Source organism: Patagioenas fasciata, chromosome 3, assembly GCF_037038585.1.
Source record: "Patagioenas fasciata isolate bPatFas1 chromosome 3, bPatFas1.hap1, whole genome shotgun sequence".
In the NCBI taxonomy this organism is placed as follows: domain Eukaryota; kingdom Metazoa; phylum Chordata; class Aves; order Columbiformes; family Columbidae; genus Patagioenas; species Patagioenas fasciata.
In genome coordinates, this window is record NC_092522.1 from 56,432,516 (window position 1) to 56,454,938 (window position 22,423).

The 22,423-nt window shown below is 38.7% G+C and overlaps 1 protein-coding gene across 3 annotated transcripts in view; it reads right to left on the reverse strand.

The window, feature by feature from the left end:
• Nucleotides 1-411: 411 nt before the first annotated feature.
• SHPRH (SNF2 histone linker PHD RING helicase) overlaps nucleotides 412-22,423 on the reverse strand; it is a 56,412-nt gene continuing 34,400 nt past the window's right edge. For 2 of the 3 annotated variants that reach the window (XM_065834688.2, XM_071806385.1), the window contains exons 21-30: nucleotides 21,848-22,073; nucleotides 20,286-20,429; nucleotides 18,904-19,005; nucleotides 13,562-13,633; nucleotides 11,609-11,797; nucleotides 6,212-6,304; nucleotides 5,577-5,663; nucleotides 4,944-5,122; nucleotides 3,065-3,145; nucleotides 412-1,847 (exon numbers count right to left, since the gene is read on the reverse strand). In XM_065834688.2, the coding sequence (XP_065690760.1) occupies nucleotides 1,751-1,847; nucleotides 3,065-3,145; nucleotides 4,944-5,122; nucleotides 5,577-5,663; nucleotides 6,212-6,304; nucleotides 11,609-11,797; nucleotides 13,562-13,633; nucleotides 18,904-19,005; nucleotides 20,286-20,429; nucleotides 21,848-22,073 (1,270 nt within the window). In that variant the 3' untranslated portion in view covers nucleotides 412-1,750. Of the gene's footprint in view, nucleotides 1,848-3,064; nucleotides 3,146-4,283; nucleotides 4,459-4,943; nucleotides 5,123-5,576; nucleotides 5,664-6,211; nucleotides 6,305-11,608; nucleotides 11,798-13,561; nucleotides 13,634-18,903; nucleotides 19,006-20,285; nucleotides 20,430-21,847; nucleotides 22,074-22,423 lie in introns of those variants that run through there. The other variant, XR_011738343.1, reaches the window with a different exon arrangement.

A 22,423-nucleotide genomic window follows, 5' to 3' on the forward strand; every position in this document is an offset into this window, starting at 1 on the left:
TTTTAAAAAGTCTGCTATCTATTCTATTTGCCTTGCACAAACTGTAATCTGCAAAAAATCAGTAATCTCCAAGCCAAAATGTATATATAAGACCAATACATATTACAAATATGGGAAATGAAGATACATTGTCTGTAAATTTACTCAAATAGTCTTTAGAACATATGATCTAATCAGTCCAGAAGGACAAACTATAAATGCCAAAACCACTTCTTGATGCAATATTGTTCATGTGAATTCTATTCACATTAGTTGTCAGCAGTGGAAAACTCGTCTGCCATGCAGACAGGCTTAAAACCCAAATGGTGCAACTCAAATGTCCGATGCTTGAAAATGGAACTCAAGAAGCTCAATAACTGTATGGCAAATCTATTTATCAGACATGACTCCAGTAAAAATTCTAAGATGAGATTTCTTAAAAGAATCATTTTAATGTCAGCCTCAAGTAAGACTTCTAAAACATACAAAAAACATTGTCTAGTGAAACAGTAAATCTTGCAATCTGAGGGACATAGCCTGTTGCTTATGTGCATACATTTGCCCAGTCTCTACACACAAAATTGCATTTAACATTAACTGCGTAACTGAGCTTGCTTCTGCAATACCTTCAGAAATGGTGTTATCCAAATATGCATCCATAACCTAAGCCAAAAGGCTTAAAATTTATCTTGTCTACTTTCAGCAGTCTAAGTTAACCTACATTCATTTTCTAAACTCTCTACTGTCAGAGATGGGGTCGAGCGATCTCACATATCTAAGGATGAAGCTCCACAAAAGTTTCATCTCTCTCCACTGATTATCTAACTTCGACTAGGTATCCAATAGTTAGACTGCGTAACAATCTCATCTATTTTCAATATTTAGATTGCTGCATGTTTGAGGGGAGAACTAGACAAAGAAATCAAGGTGAGGAAGTGTACATAAGCCCTAAATGATTATAAAGTGATCAGCAGCTTAACCAACTGATTTTTAAAAAAATCTTTAACAAATGCATTACTGTTTGTTTTGTTTTTTAAACAAAGCACTAAACCAGTCATGGCTTTAAGAACAAGCAAAAACATGTACAGTAAGTTCAAGTATTTAACTGATTTCCAGACCAACACATATACAAAAAGCATAATTTAATTTGCATTATTTTGCAGTGAGTAAGCATTAACAATGAAATTTTTAACTCTCACAAGTCTTTATGAATATCTAAAAGCCTAATACAAATATCCAAGTTATTAGTAAAGATTAGTCACTTAAAGTGTTACCAGTAAGACATTTGGTAACTCTGCGTTAAATACTAACAAGCTTTTTCTAGAAGAATATTAATTTACAGTCATTCTTTCTAATAAATTTTTGTACAGTAAAAAAAAATTAGATGTGTTTTTTTGCTTCCCTTTCCCACCCAACCACCCACCTAGTTTTGCTCTCACACTGAGGTACTAGCCAAACCTGATGTTAAAAATCTCCTCAACCAAGGGTCTAAGATTTCAGTTCTAGCACCCAGCTCAAATGCTCTTTGGGAATAAAATCCATGTTTTTGTACAACGTGCAAAGTGCAAGTTTCCTCCAGTGCTATTAGAAGTGTGTGCTGCTAAAAACTGCCACAGAATAAAACAGTAACAATTAAGACTTTTTGATTTCCAATAGCTTTGTTACAGACCAGGGTTAGATTATGTCTATAGGAATGACGGATCAAGTGGATTATATATCGGTGCTTATTAGGTCAGGTACTTTCTGATTTCATTAGGCCAAACCAATATTTTTACTCAAGTTCTTCAGTTTCCTCTGTGAAAAGGTCAGCCAAATCTGCCACTGTCAGAACGGAGGCTTCTGACTGTTTCATGGAAGAGCTTGTATGGCTGTGGGAAAAAATGGCATGCAGACATCAGAGAAGGAACAAGCTGTATGTGCTGAAGACAGACCACACCGGCCAGAGTCCAATAACTGTTCAGCTTTGAAGCTCAGCAGGGAAACACACTTTCCATCATGAAAAAACATACCCTTATCAGCTACTTCTCTTGCACTTTTTAAGACACTGTCGCTAACAGAGCTCAACACCAAACACTGCAGAGGCAGCAGAACACGGAATAATCCGCTTTGCTCTCCTGACATCTAAAGGATTGGCTTCAGCTTCCAAGCATGAGGTTTGATATTACTTTCAAAACATCAGCCCTCACTGCGTCACTCAACCACTGTATATTTATCAGAATTTTATAAATAATAGTAAGCACTACTTACAGATATGGAAATTGAGGAAATAATTCTTTCAAAGCTAAAGCTGAAATCTTTCATAACTACAGCTAGAGACATGCATGTAAATTTTTAGTCTTATGATCTGAAACAGCCAAAAAGTTGGAAAAGTAACTAATTTTCTTAAACTAAGGCCTCGTCCTAGCTTTGTTAGGTGCATACCACATAGTTAAGAGGTATTATACAAACCTCTTATACTGTCTGCATAAAAAATGTAAATACCACTTTTTTATTTCCACTCCCACTCTGTCATTGCTTATAGATTTTGAAAAGATAAACACAATGAAAACTGCTTTCTGTGTCTCCACACTAGACTGATGTACAAGCAAGCATCTGAACATCGCTTGCACTGACTGCAAAACCAACCAGTGTGACACAGAACTGACAGACTAGTTTTGTAGAATTCAGAAATAATGAAAGAATTAATGTCCTGTGTTAGAGCTTATAATATATACTGTTACTCCAGTGGCAGGCTTAGTATTACTCCATTAATTGCAATGCTTTTATACGAATGGAATATGTCAACTGAAAAGATAAATCATGATACATAATATATTGAGCTTTTATGAAATAAAATATACAAAATGTAACCAAAATATTTTCCAGAGAAAGACAATACCTTAAGCTTCAAGTTACTGGAACCAGGTTAAAAGATCAGTTTTTCAAGTCTTAAAACTTTTCGTCAATCAAAACCATTTGAAGGAGAACATTTGAAATTTATATACAAGATATGCATACTTAACTGTAATAAAAGTACGGTTGAGAACCACCTTTTCATTTTCAGTGCAATAATGATGTTTAAAAAAAAAAAAAAATCAATACATACCTTCTATCTACAGTTTTCAGCATAGTCTGCATTCTCTCTTCTATTGTTGCTTTTATCAGGAACCTATGAACAATGGTAGATCTGAATGTGTTTAAAAAAAGAAAACAAGATCAGAAGCGAGCACAAGTTTGCTGTACTGTCAAAGTTCAAGAGCACACTTCTGCCTCGCACTAATTATTGTAAGAGTGCTGAAAAAACACCACTGTTTTTTAAGAAAGCAAACTTGCAAGGTGTTTAACACCTTGCACTCACATTTAGGGATGCTTAGTGCCTCCCAGAGCACACACTTCCATTTGGCTGGATCACATACTAAATGAACATAAGCTATATAAACTAAATTCCTAAGGCAGATGCTGGGCAAAGTTCTGCTTTCTGTGTCCCTACTACAAACAAACAGTCCTCAAGAGCCCAACCTGTTGTTTAAAGAAATTACTTTGGTCCACTGGTTATATACGATGTTTATACTGCATTCTCACAAGTCACTCCAAGAGACAGAGCTCAATGTGATGGATAATTAAAGCTCATTCCCAGAGTTTTAACAATCAGGTTCTTGAAGATGGCAAAATACTACAATTTTTTTTTTTTTTTAAAGTCAATCATTGTCATCTGTAAACATGAAATTGTAAACACCAGTAAAACATAAAAACCAAAACATCGATAAACGTTAAAAAATGAGAATTTCTTTTGCAAAATAAAATTTCAAAAAGAAGATGTAATTAAAAAAATAAAGTGATGTCAGGCAGAAGAAAGTGAAATGAAGAAGAGTCCCAAAGAACACTGGAGAAAAAAAAAAATAAAATCAATCCAGGCTCCCCAGTGTAAATATTTTTTAATATATGAACCCTTCAAAGTGCTCTGTTTGGTTTTCAGATCTTAAGTTGAAACTTTGGCAGGTAATTTTACACAAGAGCAATTCAGGGGGGATACTTAGTGATCCAGAGGAAAAGCACTACCCAAAAAAAATAAAAGTAAATAAGAACTGAACTGAAGTGGTAACAGTTGCACCAGTGAAACTAAACATGCTCACGGTACTTATTTTTCAAATAAACCTCACCGAAGTCTTATTCTTAAGAAGTACAACACACATTCTTGCTGGTTTTATTGCAAGGTTTTTGCCAGACCTTTTGTGCCAGCATCATGTAAAATTATAATGCAGGCTGTTGCAACTGATCTTTCTAATGTCCTCACAGCTAATTCAACATCTTTACCAAATACCCACCTCTTCTTAAACATTCTTTCACATACATACTCATTCATGCCCTCTCACTTTGCCTCCATTTCCAGAACACAAACCCCAGTATTATTCTAGAATATTATTATTCCAGAATTGATTCCAGCTCTTTTTCTCCCTCATGTACAGGGGATTTATATTATTTTTTCAAGTGACATGGAACCTAAAGAAAAAATATAGATCTTATCCATTCAGAACAAACTTTCCAAAACCTTTGTTAAGTGTTCAATATTACCCATGTAAAATCTACAACACTGAAACAAACACAGGATATGCAAACTTATTAATCTCTTAAAAAAGATCCGGATGGGGGTGAGGGGAGAACTGTAATTTAAAAAGCAATCAGTTCTAAAAAGTGTGTGCTATAAGTTTCTTTAAAAACGAAAACCCAACCAAACAAAAAACCTCCCCAACAACTTATGCAGCTCCCAGTCTGGAGCTGGGAATGACCAGCTAGAAGGAGCCTCTCAAGGAAATGAGGAAGGGCCGTGCCTGACCTTAGCCATGTTGTGTATTTTCAGCAATTTTTTTTTTTAATACCCTCATCTCTAAAATTCAGAAGTTCAATGAACTAGATTTATTTTGATTCCAGTATGCAGTTCTATTCTGGATCATATCTAAACCACTCAATGCAATTTAAACTCTTACTTTGTTTGGCCAATACGATGTACTCTGCCAATAGCCTGTAGCTCATGTGCAGGATTCAGAATGGGTTCCACAAGCAGAACATGAGTCGCTTCAATGATGTTTAGTCCATTGGAACCAGTGTGAAGAGGCAGCAGCAAAATATTGATGTTTGGATCATATTTAAATGCAGAGAGATTCTCCTAAAAGGCAAATACCACAGCAGTGTGACAAAAGTTCCGCAGAGAGCGTGTGGGGCATCTCTATATTTTGAAGACATTATAGCAACTACTACAAGCCTCAGAGCAAATCTTGCAGCCCAACTAATTCAAGACCTGTCATCCCAGAACTGATACTCCACAGACATCAGGAAGGCAAGAACTTCCTGTGATGTTAATCAGTGTGTCTCATCCTTAACATCCATGCCAATGCTTCTTTCTCGAAAGTGAAGGTACTGTTTCTCTTCAAAGGGTTTAAATTGTGGCTTTTTGTGATTATGATTTTTAGAATGCATTAGAGATCAACACCTGTGCCAAACAAATTTACTGCTCTTTCAGTTTCTCAAATGAAGCAATGAAGTAAAAGGATCAAAATAACTTCTATGAACTGTAATTTTCCCCACTGAAAATAATTTCAAGAAAAATATCCTTTACATACCTGAAATTTATTAATTCCATTGATTTGAGAAAAAGTCATGTTGTTGTCATACAAAGCTTTTGAAATTATGTCCAACACATCTTGCCACTGTAAAAGAAAAACACCACACAACACAATAACAGCAACTCAACAAGCAGAAGTGACAACTAAAATACACTTATTATCTTCTCTAAGAAAAAGTAGATAAAGACCTTTCAAAATACTAGCATTTGCAGTTTAAAAAAGGAGTTAGAAAAATATTTGTGTGCCAGGAACCAAATCTTTCATAAAACTAAATAAGAAATGTAATTTAAAAGATTAGCTTGAATTAAAAAAAAAAAAAAGGGTAGCTATCACAAAACCAGTTTTACAATGTATCAAAAGTGTCTGGACATTACATGTAAAAATATCTATAATTTCTAATGCTCATATGTAAGCCTAAGTGTTTGACCTTTAAGAAAACAAGCTTTTACATCTGTTGACTACAATCATTGTTCATGACCCAGTTACATGAATTGCCCTACAAATTCTCAAAACAATCACGTGGCTGTACAGAGTGATTCAACATTTTGGTAGCTAAACTAATTCCTGAAAATATTATGACTTCTTTAAACTCACACACACACAAAGAGAAGACAGAAAATAGCAATTAATACCGTTGAGAAAACCAAGGATTTAGCCCCTGGGTCTTTAAATTGAATTCTCTTCAGTGTTCGGACCACAGCTTCCACTTTGGTGGAGTGACTTCCCTTTGAAAAGTCAAAGAACAGTATTAGTAAAGTACAATACTGAACAACTCCTTCCACATTCATTCTTTTATCAAATAATGTTCTATTAGGACTCTTCCATATCTTACACAAATTTAAAAATCAGCAACCTGGAGGAAGGGCAGGTTAAGTAGCACTGAACTGCTTTTATACCTCTCTTATGCACTACTATAGGATTCACGGTGTATTACAGCGTGTGCAGTACACAGAGTAACAAAGTGTCACATAGACAGAGCTGCCTAGTTCTGCAGGAGGCAGAATGGATGCCACAGCTGGGCACCTGCACCAAACATGCCAGTCAGGCCTGCTGAGGTTTAACTCAGTTGCACAATCTTGAAGGAATCTTCCAAACACACATTTGGAATGCCCTGCCTTCACACCTCTTGAAAACTGGCCATGAAAAAACCGGTCTGAATGCTATTTCTGTTGCTTTTGTTTCTGACTCTAGCAACACCAAACATGCTCAGTACTATGAAGTTTGTTAATTATATTTAAAATAATAATTTAATTATATTTACCAATTCTTTAAGTCCCAAAGGACTGCATGCTGCAATGAAAACATCTTCATATTCTGCATTTGGAAGTATTTCAGTGCTTAATGAAAACAATACAACATTCTACTTCTTGTCCACTTTGACTTCTGTACTCTCCCTTTTCCCGCTAAGTCAGGAAGAGGATTCTGAGTAACAGTTCTTTAGTATCTCCATTTCCTTCAGTATGTACTTTGTACAACAGCAACTTTACCTAATGTTTTAGGGTTTCTTACATGCATAGTAATCTCAAGCTGCACTAGATTTGGCTGGGCAAATATTGTTTTATTTCTGTCTGCACCTGTCCTCTGAACATTGAATTAACGATGTTGGCTCGCTACAATGACAGATCAAATTTACTGAAGTCATGCTGCTTGCAGAATTGGCGGGGAAGCATGTCAGCAGTCAAAGCACAAGTTTGGAACCAATGCTGTGCTACTTGATCATTCATATGTTATGCAGCTAAATGCATGCTCCAGAAATACATCTAGAAGACTTTCTGCAGACTCTTTTACCAAAGGCTGCAATAAGAAGTAGCATTTTATTTCCCAGGGTCTTCCATAGTGATTCCAACTCTGTGTCACAGACATAGAAATAAACCAGTTTGTTTCATTACATCTGTTGCACCTGGCAGACATGAACACTGTTTCCAAAAGTCAGACAGACAATTAAAAATGCTTATGTCAGTAGGTGTTATGCTCTGCAAGGATGAATGACACATTTGCAGCCCTATGGCAGCTGTCTGCCAATCATAACCACCTTCAGTTAGGAGATCCAAGACTAACTTTTGGTATTTCCTATATATTCCAGAGCCATTTATGTGATTCAACGATGGCAATTCTTGCTAATCTGCTCTGTCTTTTCCTCAGAGGCTTTTTCTGGACCTTACCATAGGTCCTGTTTCTCCCTGCTGTAAGAGAAAGCGGCTTTAGCTGCTGCTGTTACCTTTCTACCCTTCAGACTTCCTGACTCAGGTGCTACAGATGTGAGTTTGTGCAAGATCAGTCAGAAGAACTATGGCGAAGAACAGCACAATGATCAAAGTGGTCACAGTCTTTTTGCTCTCTTTTTAGAACAAGAAAACTAAATGTGCGAACTTCTCCGTCCCTCCACTTACATAATATTAGACAGACTATATTAGACTTGTCATTGAACTACTGACTAAAGCTTTTGTTCACGGCACAAATGATTTCAATTTTGTTCTCAATATTTACAGAGAGATCAAACTGATAAAAGCACCTTTGCTATTATGAGATCTTGGTTTTCAGTCTGTCTTAAAAATGTGTTACCCCACTCATTACTCACAAACCTCAGGTTTGTAACTTCGTTGAATATCCAGATGAGTATCCAGATGAGTATTTATAAACTGATCGGCTAGTTCTAATTAATTATGGAACAGCACACAAGAGAATCAAAACTACCCTGCAACAATGTCTCAGATGACAGGCTGGCAATACCCATTGTAATGCTGACCAGACACTGGAAGCTTTTACAGAACCAAAACATGCAGGGGTGCCAGTAATCTCTTTCTCAGCCTAAAATGCTCCCATTTACAGTAGTCTTTTTGCATTTGACAAAAGCATTAATTTAACATGGTTAATGCTGGTACAATAAAGAACAAGATGTATATGACAATGTGGTGGGGGGGGTGGTGGTGCGGAAAGAAGTACTGAATACTGAAAGAGACCAGAGGGACTGAGAAAATTCAGATGAAAATATAAAAGCTGAATAAATCACACAGTTTTCATAGATATACTGCAAGATACTGATCTTAACCTCAGTATTCTATAAAAACCATATTAAGTTCGTTATACTTTGTTAACCATCCTCAAAGGAATATGAGGTAGAAATTTTTATTTTTAATAATGCTGCTTATTTTGGCAGTACATAAACTGAAGCCACATTGGAAATTGGTATTTTTTGTGAAATAAGAATGGGCCTCACTCAAGATGAGAAGCAAATTAACACAGAACTAATACTTTTGCTTTGCCTGAAGTTTCTGATGCAGAAATGTTTCAAGAAAATACTACAGCCCTTTATACAAGACAGTAGATGACACATTCCTTCTGTGTTTTATTTATGAAATCTAGTTATTCTATTTATTTTTTAATGTAATTTATGAAACATATTTGAAATTTTCTTGTTAGAAACCAGGTGATATCTCCAGACCCTGAAGAAATCTGTTAAAAAACACCTATGAAGTGAGGTCCTAACAACCAGCCCTTCAAAAATATAGCCTATTTACTCCCCCTGCTGCCACATGCCATCAACTACTTCAAATCTAATAATCTGAGTTAGGAAGCATCCACTGATAAAATGGGATTCCAGTTGTCCAGAGAGGCCAACATAGCTAGTATGAATGTGGTAGCATTGGCTTCAGTACAGGCCAGCAGCCAAGTCTACCCACAAGGTTCAAGGAAACTTGGAGTTCTATGGTATCTGTACTTGTCAGGATATTTCATTATTACTTTTAACTATATTAACCCAATTAAAACTGTATTATAATCATATTTTAGGATAGCAGTATCATCTAAATAAAAATATTACTAATACTAGTCTTTTATCTTTGCATTTTAGTCCAGAATCCTCTATTGTTTCCATAACTGCAATAACCACAGGTTTTTGGTTTAATACTAATCTATAACAGATTTGTGCAAAGCAAAAATGTACCTATGCACTACATATGTGTCAGTATTGCTAAAGACTCATGGAGATGCTGTCGCTTCCTCCATCCCTGCCTTTAACCCAATGAAAACCCTCTTAACAAGAAAAGTAACAATTAAGTAACAAGTTAACAAGAAACAGTCCAATCAGGACTGATTTCCTACACATTTGTCTCTAGAGGTTCATTAACTATTGTCATTAGGAAGGCACACAAGTTACAAATAGTTTCCCCCACAGACTTGAACTGCAAGGTATCTTTTGAAGTTAGAGTAAAGTCAAGCCACAGTATTTTGCCAAGTAGAAGACGTACTTTATGTGCATGGCTATTTTAATAAGACTTGTAGAAAATTAAGTACCTTTAACACTCAGACTATCAAGCTGTTTGAAATTATCTAATAGGTTGCTAAATTAAGGGAGAAGTATAAGATAGTACAATGAAAAGACCTTGTCTCCTTAGGAAGCCAGGCTAAAAGGAGTAGACACAAAGTCACAGTGGAAAACACAGCTACCAGTCTTCAACAGAGCTGGACAATGTCAGTGGAAAGCCTTGACAAAAAAACCTGTCCAGGCAGGAAGCTGTTTTAAGATCAAAAGTCACTCTATATTCAACAGTCATCTTTTCAGTAGGTACATGTGACCAGTCAGTGAGGCTTTAACCAAATACCAAAGTTTAAAACGCAGATAGGCAAGAAGCACTAATGATTTTTCCAAACAAAAAAACCCCAGAAAGAATACTGTTGCAGAGTATATAACTGCACGGAGTCAACATTCATGTAGAACATAGGAAAAAAGCTTACACCACAGAACTAGATCAAAAGATTTGGGTATGAGCTTGAAGAGTTTGGCTTCAGAACCACACTATTGATGATACACTTAAAGGGAAAAGAAATGTCCCCAACATCACATTAGAGAAACCTTTCTCCAAAGTACAAATTCATCGTCAAGAGGTTCCAATAAAAAGCATTGGTTTTACAGATAATATTTTATGGGATTAAACTCTGTTTCCTCTACTGTGATTTGAGTTATTACTGAATAATTTTTGGGTCAGGTTACTAAATATACTCAGAACCTGTCCACTAATTCATTAGCAGGCAAGTTAGACAGAGGAAGCATAGATATTAATCTCCCTTCAGGGTTTTTATGTTCATTGACCCCTATAAAAAAGAAGTAACTTTTTTCCTCCTAATTATGGTTTGTACAACAGACAATATTACAAAAATATGCAAAATACAAACCAACTACTCTTTAGGTAGCTCAAGAAACATTCCAGATGACTAATCTTAAATTCAGAATCAGGATTTACGTTCTCTGGCTAACAATGAAGACTTACCAATTTAAAATATTTACATGATCCTAACAGCCTTAGAATACAGACAGCTTTCTCAGACTACTCATTTCAAGCAAATACAGCAAAACTATGCCTCCAAAAAGCCTCATCTCTCCTTAGCTACAAAAAGCCAAAACCACCACAAGCAAATAAACCAATCACCTGCACAGAAACAGCATTTATTTCTACTCAGTGTCAAATGCTTTAAAAACAAAACAAAACAAACAAAAAAACCAACCAAACAAACAAACAAAACCAAAAACCAAAAAAAACTGAAGCGCAGCAAAAGCTGTCCCTCCCCTTCACATCCCAAGACAGCACTACTTTAATAGATGTGTAATTTTGTCATCCATCTAGAAGGCCTTTCCTCAGGCTCATTTAAAGAGTAGGTGTTAAAAAGATATCCTCTTTCACATTGTTTCCTTTCATGTTTTGTTTCCAGAACTCTTAAAAGTTATGAAAAGCCTAAGTTAAAAAAAAAACTAAGCCAAACAAAACCCAAAAAGCCCACCTTTTACTTGACAGGAAAATGTGTATCTTTCCTTGGAGAATAGTGCAAAGACTTTGATTACACAATAAGAAAGGCCCATCGTGTCCAATTCAAAAGAAAAAGAGCTCTACTGGTTATAAACAAAACTAATAACAAAAGTGAATACACTTACAAAACTGTCTGGTAGATTTGCCTGCAATAAATGCAGTATGCAACAAAACACAACACTTACACACTGTTGAAAGCTTGGGCGACAAAGCTCACAAACTACGTACCTTCACAGGGATATCATCCTCCTGATTTGCAGTTTCTGCAGTGAAGACATATGATATTTCTTTATGAGATGTTGTCTGCCGGCAAATGGCACATTTAATTGAGCTCCGGCGGGTGCCAACGCTGTACTGCTCTATGATGATAGCTACACACTCATTACAAAAACAGTGTCCACACGTCAGCACTGCCCACTATGCAGACAATAAAACAAAACAAAACAAAACAAAACAAAACAAACAAAGTATCAGTTTTGGATCAATGGAAAAGAAAAGCGATATACTAATATGTGATAAATTACATATTCACAGAAACACCTTCATGAAACTCAGATTAAAATGGAAGAATTTTAGAATTTTTAGTACTCTAGCTGTTAAAAAGCATGGACTTCAAAGTTCCTAAGCACACAAAGATTCATGATCCACAGCAGGCCTCTATTTATTGTTTATTTGTGTTTTCCCAGTTTTAAACTTGAAGACATGCCAGTCTAAATTTCTGTGAAGAATGATTCTTAATACATAGGTTAAGTACAGAGATTACATATTTACAATGTCTAAAAAGACCCACACATTTGCCCTCTCTAAAAATCTTTATCAATATGTTCATACTGGATCAGTCTTTATTTTAAAAGTCTGAAAGTGCTTTAATGTTTAGATCTTGTTAAGCCTTAGACAACATTTTTGGATTGAAGAAGAAAAAAGGATTTAGAACAAAGAATATTTATATTTTTTTGACACAATGAATTAGAAACAAAAGACCACACTGCAGAAGCCGTCCTTCCTTTAGGGGCCTGAAACATCTACGGGTCAGCCTTGACCTTCCTTAAGAGAGAAGTAATCCGTAAATCAATGTTTTTGCACCTAGAAATAGGGGCTTACTCTGTACTTGTCTGTTCTATAGGCCATTCTAAGAGCAAAAAATAAATTAGTTTTCATGGGTCCAAGTAGCAGAGGGAATTGACTAAATGACTGATTATCAAGTGAAAGATCTTATAGGCTTTGTAAGGTCCTTTCAACCACACAGAAATGGGATGCGAAGCATTTTAAAAGTTCCTTGCAACATGATGGCTACTATCATCTCAAGTGGCAGTCTCAGCCAAAGTTAAAGAAAAGAGAGTTTTTCCTTTCAGTGAGTTCCTCTAGCTCAGAGATGAAGCATCACAGCAGTTAACAGGGCAAGCAACTGTTCTCTGTAAAAACCTCTATCATCCTCAGAAGAAGAACATAGAAGGGATTTTGGAAACATGATGGGACACTGGTTCATACTTAAACATAAAACTAACAGAAGCTAAAACACCTTAAAATAGCTACCCTAAAAAAACAAAAGTGCCAAATTAGTTTGACCACACAGGAGTCCTTTCAGGTTTTTACCTAATGCATGGTAAGAAAAGTATAAACTATGGCTTTGTACTTTATGATATAGATCAGTTTTGATTAAATCTCACTCCTGCAATTCAGGAGTAAGTGGTGGGGAAAGAAATCCAGACGACTGCAAGTCTTTATTCTGTTGTTTTTCACTACTGTTTAGGTAGCTAATATCAATTTTTTTAGAGTCTATAAGAAAAGTACTATCAACAAGAGCAGTTACAATAAAACTATCATACTGCAGAAGCTTATCTATTTCTTCATTCTATTAGCTTATAAACAGCAAAGAATTTATTTTCTGACAAAACAATGAAAGCAATACTTCAGAGTTACAAAACAATCAGCAACACACATTTTTGGAACACTTCTATCAAAACACTTGAGCATTGACGTCAACGGCTAAAGGCAGTAGAGGCGCTTGCAACTGTCCAAGACGTTATTTCAGGGGAGAGGCTGTTACATCACAGGAATGGGCCTATTTCCCTTGTTTCAATACAATGTTCGTTTAAAAAAGAGGTTGAAGATTTGACACACAACTGACTCAGACCTAGGTAAAAATGTTCTAAAACCAAAATCTGCTGACTAATATCTTACCTGTTTTCCCAGTTGATGTGCACAGATTGGACATGGTTCAGGGTTAACTCCCCCAGTAGTTTTATCTTGAGACTGTAAAGCAGAAAAAAACCAGACAACTTTGTGTTTCAACAAAGAAAAATTATTCTGTATTTAAAACAAGCTTCTAGAAAAAGGAATAAGTAAGTCCTTTAAAACAGTGTGAGTAAATAAAAAACATCATGAATAAAAACGTCTATCACGAGGAGTTTAAAAAATATGTAATTCACAATAAGTAAAAGAAGTACTGTTTATAATGCAATCCTTCAGATAGCATCTGCATCTCTACTACGGCTTTGAAAAATTCTTGTAAAGTACAAGCTTCAAACAAGAAACTCCTCCTATTCTCTATCAGCTCTATATTGTTGTAAAAACACTTACATAGACTTAATTATGAACTATGTTTACTTAAGCAATTGTACTTACTTCAACACTGTGATTCAAATAATGTAATATACAGGGTGTTTGTATAGATTTTTTTACACTTATTTAACCTACAGACCTGCTTGTTCTTCTCTTTAAGAAGAAAAGCTCTTTGTAAAATAGAGTAGGTGGAGAGGTACCTAATTTTACAAGGCTTCTCTTAAGCATGGCCTAGTTAGTTTTAACAAAAGTTATAAACTATGAAATAGTTTTAGATAGTTAAAACTGTGCAATTAAGCAAATAGCTAAATTGAGTCAGCTGATCGGAGCCAGCGCAGCGAGAGCCAGAGCCGGCGAGGTTCAGTCGACTACGAGGTTTAGCCGAGATTAGAAAGCCCAGAGGGAAACGTACAGGGACAGCGTGACTCCCAGCGGTCCTGATCCCCCCGAAGCCCCGGTAGCCATTGCGAGAGAGCGGCTGACGTGGCGGGGGGCGTTCCCACGGTGACGGCGACCACACCTCCTCCTCTTGCCTTGAAAAAACCTTTGGGAGGGCAGCACCAGGTGCAGAGAGGAGCAACTAGCTAGCGCACCGGGTGTGGCAGCTAGCGCAGCGGGTTGCAGAGAGCACTTGTTTTTCATTCCCACCGACTTATTGCCAGCGTCCCAGACCGCTGATGACCATGGTCGCCTCCAGAAGGAGAGCATATCTCAAAAAGACTGTGGCAACGCAGACTGAAGTTCTGTCCCAAACGGTGGCTGTTCAGGTCTCCGGCTGCAAGGAGTGCCAGAGCCTGCTGCTGCCGCAGGAGGGAGGCCAGCACTCCACTTGTGTGAGGTGTGAGCAGGTGCAAGATCTGCTCGACATGGTTGTGAAGCTTAAGGAGGAGGTTGAGACGCTGAGGTCCATCAGGGAGTGCGAAAGGGAGATCGACTGGTGGAGTAACACCCTTACGTGCCGGTCGGAAAGGCCCCAGGGAGGTACCCCCGAAAAGGAGATGGACCTCCTGCCCTCCCGGACAGAGGCGGAGGTCCTGAGACAGCCCCACCCTTGTCGCTGTCGGGCAGAGGTAAATGACCTAAAAAAAGATGAGGGTTGGAAGCTTATTCCAGTTCGGCATCACAGGCAGCCCCACTCCCTGCCTGATTTGCCTCCCCAGGTGCCCCTCCGTAATAGGTTTGAGGCCCTGGATCTTGAAGAAGAGGTAGGTGAGGAGGTGGTGCCAAGCCTGCCTACAAGATCACATAGGAAGAGGCGGTTGACTACACAACTGAAGACTACCTCTGATAAGAAAGATAGAAGGGTGATTGTAATAGGAAATTCCCTTCTGAAAGGAACAGAGGGCCCAATATGCAGGGTTGACCCTCATCTTAGGGAAGTCTGTAGTCTACCTGGAGCCCGGATCAAGGATATTGCTAGAGAGCTCCCCAGACTGGTGCAACCGACAGACTACTACCCACTGCTGGTCTTCCAGACAGATGGGGAGGAAGTTGCTTCCCGTAGTCTGAGGGGAATGAAGAATGACTTCAAGGTCTTGGGAAGGATGGTGAAAGATTCAGGGGCTCAAGTGATCTTCTCTTCACTCCTTCCCTCTTCAAGTGACGATGTGGGGTGGAATGGGAAAATTCAATCTCTAAATGGTTGGCTCCAAGACTGGTGCTACAGGCAGGGCTTTGGTTTTTTTGATAATGGCTGGTTTTATAAGACTCCAGTCCGGACAGTGTTATGCAGGAAAGGCTTATCTCGCAGAGGCAAAAGGATGCTGGGGCAGGAATTAGCTGGGCTCATTTGGAGAGCTTTAAACTAGCCTCGAAGGGGGATGGGGTTGTAGTTGGGCTTGCCCCAGAGGGGCAGCATTCTAAAACAGATGAGGACCGGGTGGCCTCCTGTGCCCCTAGGGAGAAATTGGTGTGCTCTGCTCGCTCCCTGAAATGCCTGTACACCAATGCGCGCAGCATGGGGAATAAGCAGGAGGAGTTAGAATCCTATGTTTGGTCGGGAGATTATGATCTGGTGGCAATTACAGAAACGTGGTGGGACAGTTCACATGACTGGAATGTGGTCATGGATGGCTATGCCCTTTTCAGGAAAGACAGGCCAGCCAGGCGTGGTGGTGGAGTTGCTCTCTATGTGAGAGAGCAACTGCAATGTACTAAATTCTGCCCAGGAGCAGATGAGGAACGAGTTGAGAGTGTATGGGTCAGGATCAAGGGACAGGCTGGTAGGGGTGATACTGTTGTAGGTGTCTATTACAGGCCACCAGATCAGACTGAGGAAGTTGATGAGGCCTTCTATGCACAGCTGAGAGTGGCCTCACAGTCACAGGCCCTGGTTGTTGTGGGTGATTTTAACTTCCCTGATGTTTGCTGGAAGGACCATTCAGCCAGCCAGCCACAGTCCAGGAGGTTCCTCCAGTGCATTGATGATAACTTCCTCATGCAGATGGTGGAGGAGCCGACCAGGAGAGGTGCACTGCTGGATCTCATCCTCACTAACAAAGAGGGTCTGGTCGAAGCAGTAAAGGTTGAGGGCTGCCTGGGTTGCAGTGACCACGAGATGGTGGAGTTCAGCATCTCGTGTGGCAGGAACAGAATAGCAAGTAGAATTGCAACCCTGGACTTTGGCAGGGCTAATTTCGGCCTTTTCAAGCAACTGCTGAGGGAAACCCCATGGGCAAGACTGCTTGAAGGAAAAGGGGCCCAAGAGAGCTGGATTGCATTCAGAGATTGCTTCTTCCATGCTCAGGATCAGAGCATCCCCACACGTAGGAAGTCGAGGAAGGGAGCCAGAAGGCCTGCGTGGTTGAATAGGGATCTGTTGGGTATGCTCAAGCAGAAGAGGCGAGTTTACAGGTCATGGAAGCAGGGACTGGCCACTTGGGAGGAATATAAGGCTGCTGTTAGAGGATGCAGGAAGGCAGCTAGGGTAGCCAAGGCCTCCTTAGAATTACAGCTAGTGAGAGGGGTCAAGGACAGCAAGAAGAACTTTTTCAAATACGTAGCAGATAAAACTAATACCAGAGGCAATGTAGGCCCACTGATGAATGAGGTGGGTGCCCTGGTGGCAGAAGATACAGAGAAGGCAGAATTGCTGAATGCCGCCTTTGTCTTTGTCTACTCCGCTGGAGGATGTCCTGGGGAACCCTGTACCCCTGAGACCCCGGATGAAGCCAGGTTAATGGAGGAGTTTGCTTTAGTCGATGAGGACTGGGTTAGGGAACAATTAAGTAGTCTGGACGTCCATAAATCCATGGGTCCAGATGGGATGCATCCGCGGGTGCTGAGGGAGCTGGCTGAAGTCATTGCTAGACCGCTATCCATCATTTTTGCCAAGTCTTGGGAAACGGGAGAGGTGCCCGAGGATTGGAGGAAAGCAAATGTCACTCCAGTCTTTAAAAAGGGCAAGAAGGAGGACCCGGGTAATTATAGACCGGTCAGCCTCACCTCTGTCCCTGGGAAAGTAATGGAACAGCTTATCCTTGGTGCCATCTCAAGGCACATCAGGGATAAGAGGGTCATTAGGGGCAGTCAGCATGGCTTTACCAAGGGTAAGTCATGCTTGACCAACCTCATAGCCTTTTATGAGAATGTAACAAGGTGGATGGATGATGGCAGAGCGGTGGATGTGGTCTACCTTGACTTCAGTAAAGCCTTTGACACAGTCCCTCACAGCATCCTCACAGCTAAATTGAGGAGGTGTGGTCTCGACAATAGAGTAGTGAGGTGGGTTGCAAACTGGCTTAAAGAGAGAAGCCAGAGAGTGGTGGTCAATGGTGCGGAGTCCAGTTGGAGGCCAGTATCTGGTGGAGTGCCTCAGGGGTCAGTACTGGGGCCAATATTATTCAATATATTCATTAATGATTTAGACGAGGGAATTGAGTGTACTATCAGCAAGTTTGCTGATGACACTAAGCTGGGAGGAGTGGCTGACACGCCAGAAGGCTGTGCTGCCATCCAGCGGGACCTGGACAGGCTGGAGAGTTGGGCGGGGGATAATCTGATGGAATTTAACAAGGGAAAGTGTAGAGTCCTGCATCTGGGCAGGAACAATCCCAAGTTCCAGTATAGGTTGGGGCATGACCTATTAGAGAGCAGTGTAGGGGAAAGGGACCTGGGGGTCCTGGTGGACAACAGGATGACCATGAGCCAGCACTGTGCCCTTGTGGCCAGGAAGGCTAATGGCATCCTTGGGTGTATTACAAGGGGGGTGGTCAGTAGATCGAGAGAGGTCCTCCTTCCCCTCTACTCCGCCCTGGTGAGACCCCATCTGGAATATTGTGTTCAGTTCTGGGCCCCTCAGTTCAAGAAGGACAGGGAACTGCTGGAGAGGGTCCAGCGTAGGGCAACAAAGATGATGAAGGGAGTGGAGCATCTCCCTTATGAAGAAAGGCTGAGGGAGCTGGGGCTCTTTAGTTTGGAGAAGAGGAGACTGAGGGGTGACCTTATTAATGTTTATAAATATATAAAGGGTGAGTGCCATGAGGATGGAGTCAGGCTCTTCTCAGTGGCAAACAATGATAGGACAAGGGGCAATGGGATCAAGCTGGAACACAAGAGGTTCCACTTAAATTTGAGAAAGAACTTCTTCTCAGTGAGGGTAACAGAGCACTGGAACAGGCTACCCAGGGAGGTTGTGGAGTCTCCTTCCCTGGAGACATTCAAAGCCCGCCTGGACACCTTCCTGTGCGACCTCACCTAGGCGTTCCTGCTCCAGCAGGGGGATTGGACTAGATGATCTTTTGAGGTCCCTTCCAATCCCAAACATACTGTGATACTGTGATACTGTGATTATATAATCTAATAAATAAGTTTATGACTTTGCACTAACAAAAAGAGCTCCACACTGAATCTCAACATGTAATGAATCTTCATTGAAAATACAATTTCTTTACAATGTAAGCTTTCCACTAGGTAAATAAACTACATCACTTTGGTAAGAACCAAGGAATTGTAAACCTTACCTTCTCCAGATTAGTGAGATACAGAAGTTGTCCCAATTTCTTTTGAAGCTGTGATTTGGCAACTGCCTTGTCATTCAAAAGTTTCACTCGATTTTGCTCTACCTATGGAAACAGTATTAAACACACATTAAAAAAAAAAATACAGTTAAGTTCTACAATAAGACTTATATTCATTTCTTGGCAAAATTTAGCTGAATTATTTAATGCGGACAGACAGAACAGCTAATTCCGTAAATTTAAAATGTGCTTCTCCCCAGGCAAGATTTATTATCTATTTCTTTCCAGTACCCAGTATGAACACAGTATCGTGAATGGGCTGAGACTGAGGACATATGCAAACTTATTCTTTATTTGTTTATCTGCATTATTGGTTCTTTACAGAGACAAAATCAATTTTAAATAGCTTATTTTTTAAAAATTTTCTTTCATATTTCATTCAATTTATCATCTATTTTCTTATAGTCAAATAGATCCCAGAGTCTACTGCTTACACAATGTCTAAGAAACAAGCAATTACTTTATACTACTTAGAAGCTTTCACTTTTCATTTAACGTATACAAAGATAGAAGCATCAAGCGGACTCCTTTTCTATTAATTACAGCTGGTAGTGACGTAGTTATTAACACTGCAGAAGAATCAAGCACCCAAAGGATGAAGGCCTTGGTGTTTCTTTTATTGTTGCAAGCACATACATAAATCGTAGACTTTGTTAAACATTTGTTAAGCAAAGTGCTCCATTTTAAAAATTGCTTTAATACACACACAATGCATCTATTTCCCTACAGAAATAAAAGAAGCAGTTTTATCTAACGCTGAATCTTACTAAAAAAAAAGCACAAAATGTTTCTATTGAAAACATTTCTGTTAGTGAAAGAAAAAAAAAAATGTTAAATCAACACAGCATTATTTTATGTTCATGAATAGACAGTGTCTGAGAGGATGCTCAGAAATGCCAAGATACTGATAAAAGATTTGTCTTCTAGGTTTTCACTGCTGTTTTTAGGTCCTTGTGGAAAGTAGTAATAAGGGTGAGAAAATAGGTCAACTTAATTTTCCACCCCTTTGGAAAACTGTCCAATTGTAGAGAAAGGTCCTCGAGCCATTCACCTGCTGCTGAAAGGACAGCAGCCTTTTGGAAACACACCACACTCTTATGGTCAAAAGGCTCAAAAAAAAAAATCAAAATAAAACTTACAAGCTCAAAAAGGCCCACATGCTGAACATAAAAATAGATAAGAACTGTTTACTCCACCAAGGCTTTCTCAAATGGAAAGAGAAGCACACTATAGACCTCCTATATAGATCTACATGCAAATTTTTATTTTTATTTTTCTTTCAGAAAAACAAACCTAAGTAATTTGTTTCCTGCCAAGTACTTTACCTCATGTGGTTCTATGATGTGGAGAACTGGTGGATTTGGTTTTGGCTCATCAGGATGACGCACTCTCAGCCGTTCTGTAGCCATTGCCAACTCATCAATAGCAGACACATGATCCCTCAGTACCATCCAATATTCATGAAGCAACTGTAAAAAAAGCCTCAACAAATCAGTAGCAGAACTGAGTTGAGTTCCCTTTACATGACTCTGCCATACCTTGTATAACGTGAAAACTTTTTCAGAGTAAGAGATAATCTTTCTTTACAGTAATTCAGCCACAACAACAAATGGCAAAGGAAAACAAACAGTATGGAGATCACATTGCCTGCTTTCTTTTCCATCCATTTATGAACAACTATAAATAGTTTTCTCTCATTTCTTCTACAACTATTACAATAAACAATGCAACTACAAGTTCAGAACCAAATGCCTTGAGAGACTAAGCAAATGCTGAATAAGGAAAAATGATTAAGCAATTTTGAACAGAAAGCTATTATAGTACTGGGACTGTTCCTTAAAGATGAAATACGTTTTAGAAAAATATTAACAGCTTGAGTGGTCTTGACAAGAGCACAGATGAGCACAAAGTGAAGATAACAGTCTCAATTTACCCAAGAAAAAGTAAATTCTGGTGTTCTACAAAAGAAGTGGCTACAACTGGAAACATGCTATACATATAAACTGATATTATTTTTAAATTACCAATAATACTGTTAATTAGTTCTTCACAAGCTTTCCACTATTTGCATATTATATAAAAAAAATCTGCAGTGATGTAACTGAAATTCAGAGACCTCTTTTGCAAATGCCAAAAGTCGCTATTTGTCGATTTCTGATTTTTTAATTGTGAAAACTGTAAAAGCCTGGGAGAAAGATCACAGAGGTGAAACACAGGTATGTTCTACTGAAGCTGAAGTTTGTGTCAATTAAAAATGAGAAAAAGCAGCATTCAAGAGAAACACTTTTGATTACACCTAGGCTGTAAGACAGGATGAGGCTCTTGTATGCAAAAGCTCTTGCCCCTTCTTCATCCCTGGTACGTATTCACTGCAAGGACACACAGACACACAGCGATGCATGGAGAAAGCTGCAGTACACTCCTGTAGTTCTCTCTGATTCAAACAACAGGAGACTAATTATTTCAGGTTACATTGTGTAGTAAAGAAGATCCAAGAAATAAAGCAATAGTGAAAGGACATCTGTAGCTAGCATGAGACTGAAGATAAACTGAATTACAGAATGGACCAACATTCGATTTGCTGAGTCTTGCTACATTCTGATTTAACTAAGTTGACAAACATTTAATTATAGCTGTATACTGTCTTAATAGATGCAATTACACTGCTTACTAATCTGTTTAGTAACTAGTATAGCTTTTAGAAACTCTTAAATCATATGTAGGCCATTTTAAATAAAATCCTGTAATAAGCACTGTGAAAAAGCTTTGTGTAGGGAAATCCTAATTTCAGGAATACAACTTAAATTTGTTCATATTCAGCTTAAAGTTGCTTATATTACATTGAATGGGCTACACAATTGTTCTGTCACCATCTTGTTTACTGCACCTTGTATTCCTTTTTCCATGCTTCAAAGAGTTCTAGAAATATGCTGCCTTCTTCAGTTAGCTTAACATCCATTCGGTGAGCTTTGGCAAAGGAGAGAATTGCTTTCAAGGCACGTTCAGTTTCACTGGTTGCCCACAGTCCTCTACTTGTAGTGGGCAAACGGTCATCAACGAGCCCTTCTTCATCTTCTATCATTTCCTCAAATATTGCCATTTGGCCTGTAACACTTAAAAACAAACCCAACATGATACTTACCACTGATTTTGTACTTTTGCATCCATTTCTACTTATTCACCATATATTTCAGCCTTCTAATATTTGGTTAAAGGATAAAACAAACCAAGCAAATATAAACAACTGTTTTATTACTTGATATCCCAAAAGCTTTCTTTGAACACAGTGACCTCAGTATCAGTAATGAAATCACTGTACAGTCCATTTTATAAGCTCATAGTCATGAGTAACTTTTGTGAGGGCTTATACATCTTAATTATCTTCCAGTAGTTATTAATGATTAATGTCACATTCATTTGGAAAAAAAAAGCAATTCTGACTACTTAAATCAGCAAGAGTTGC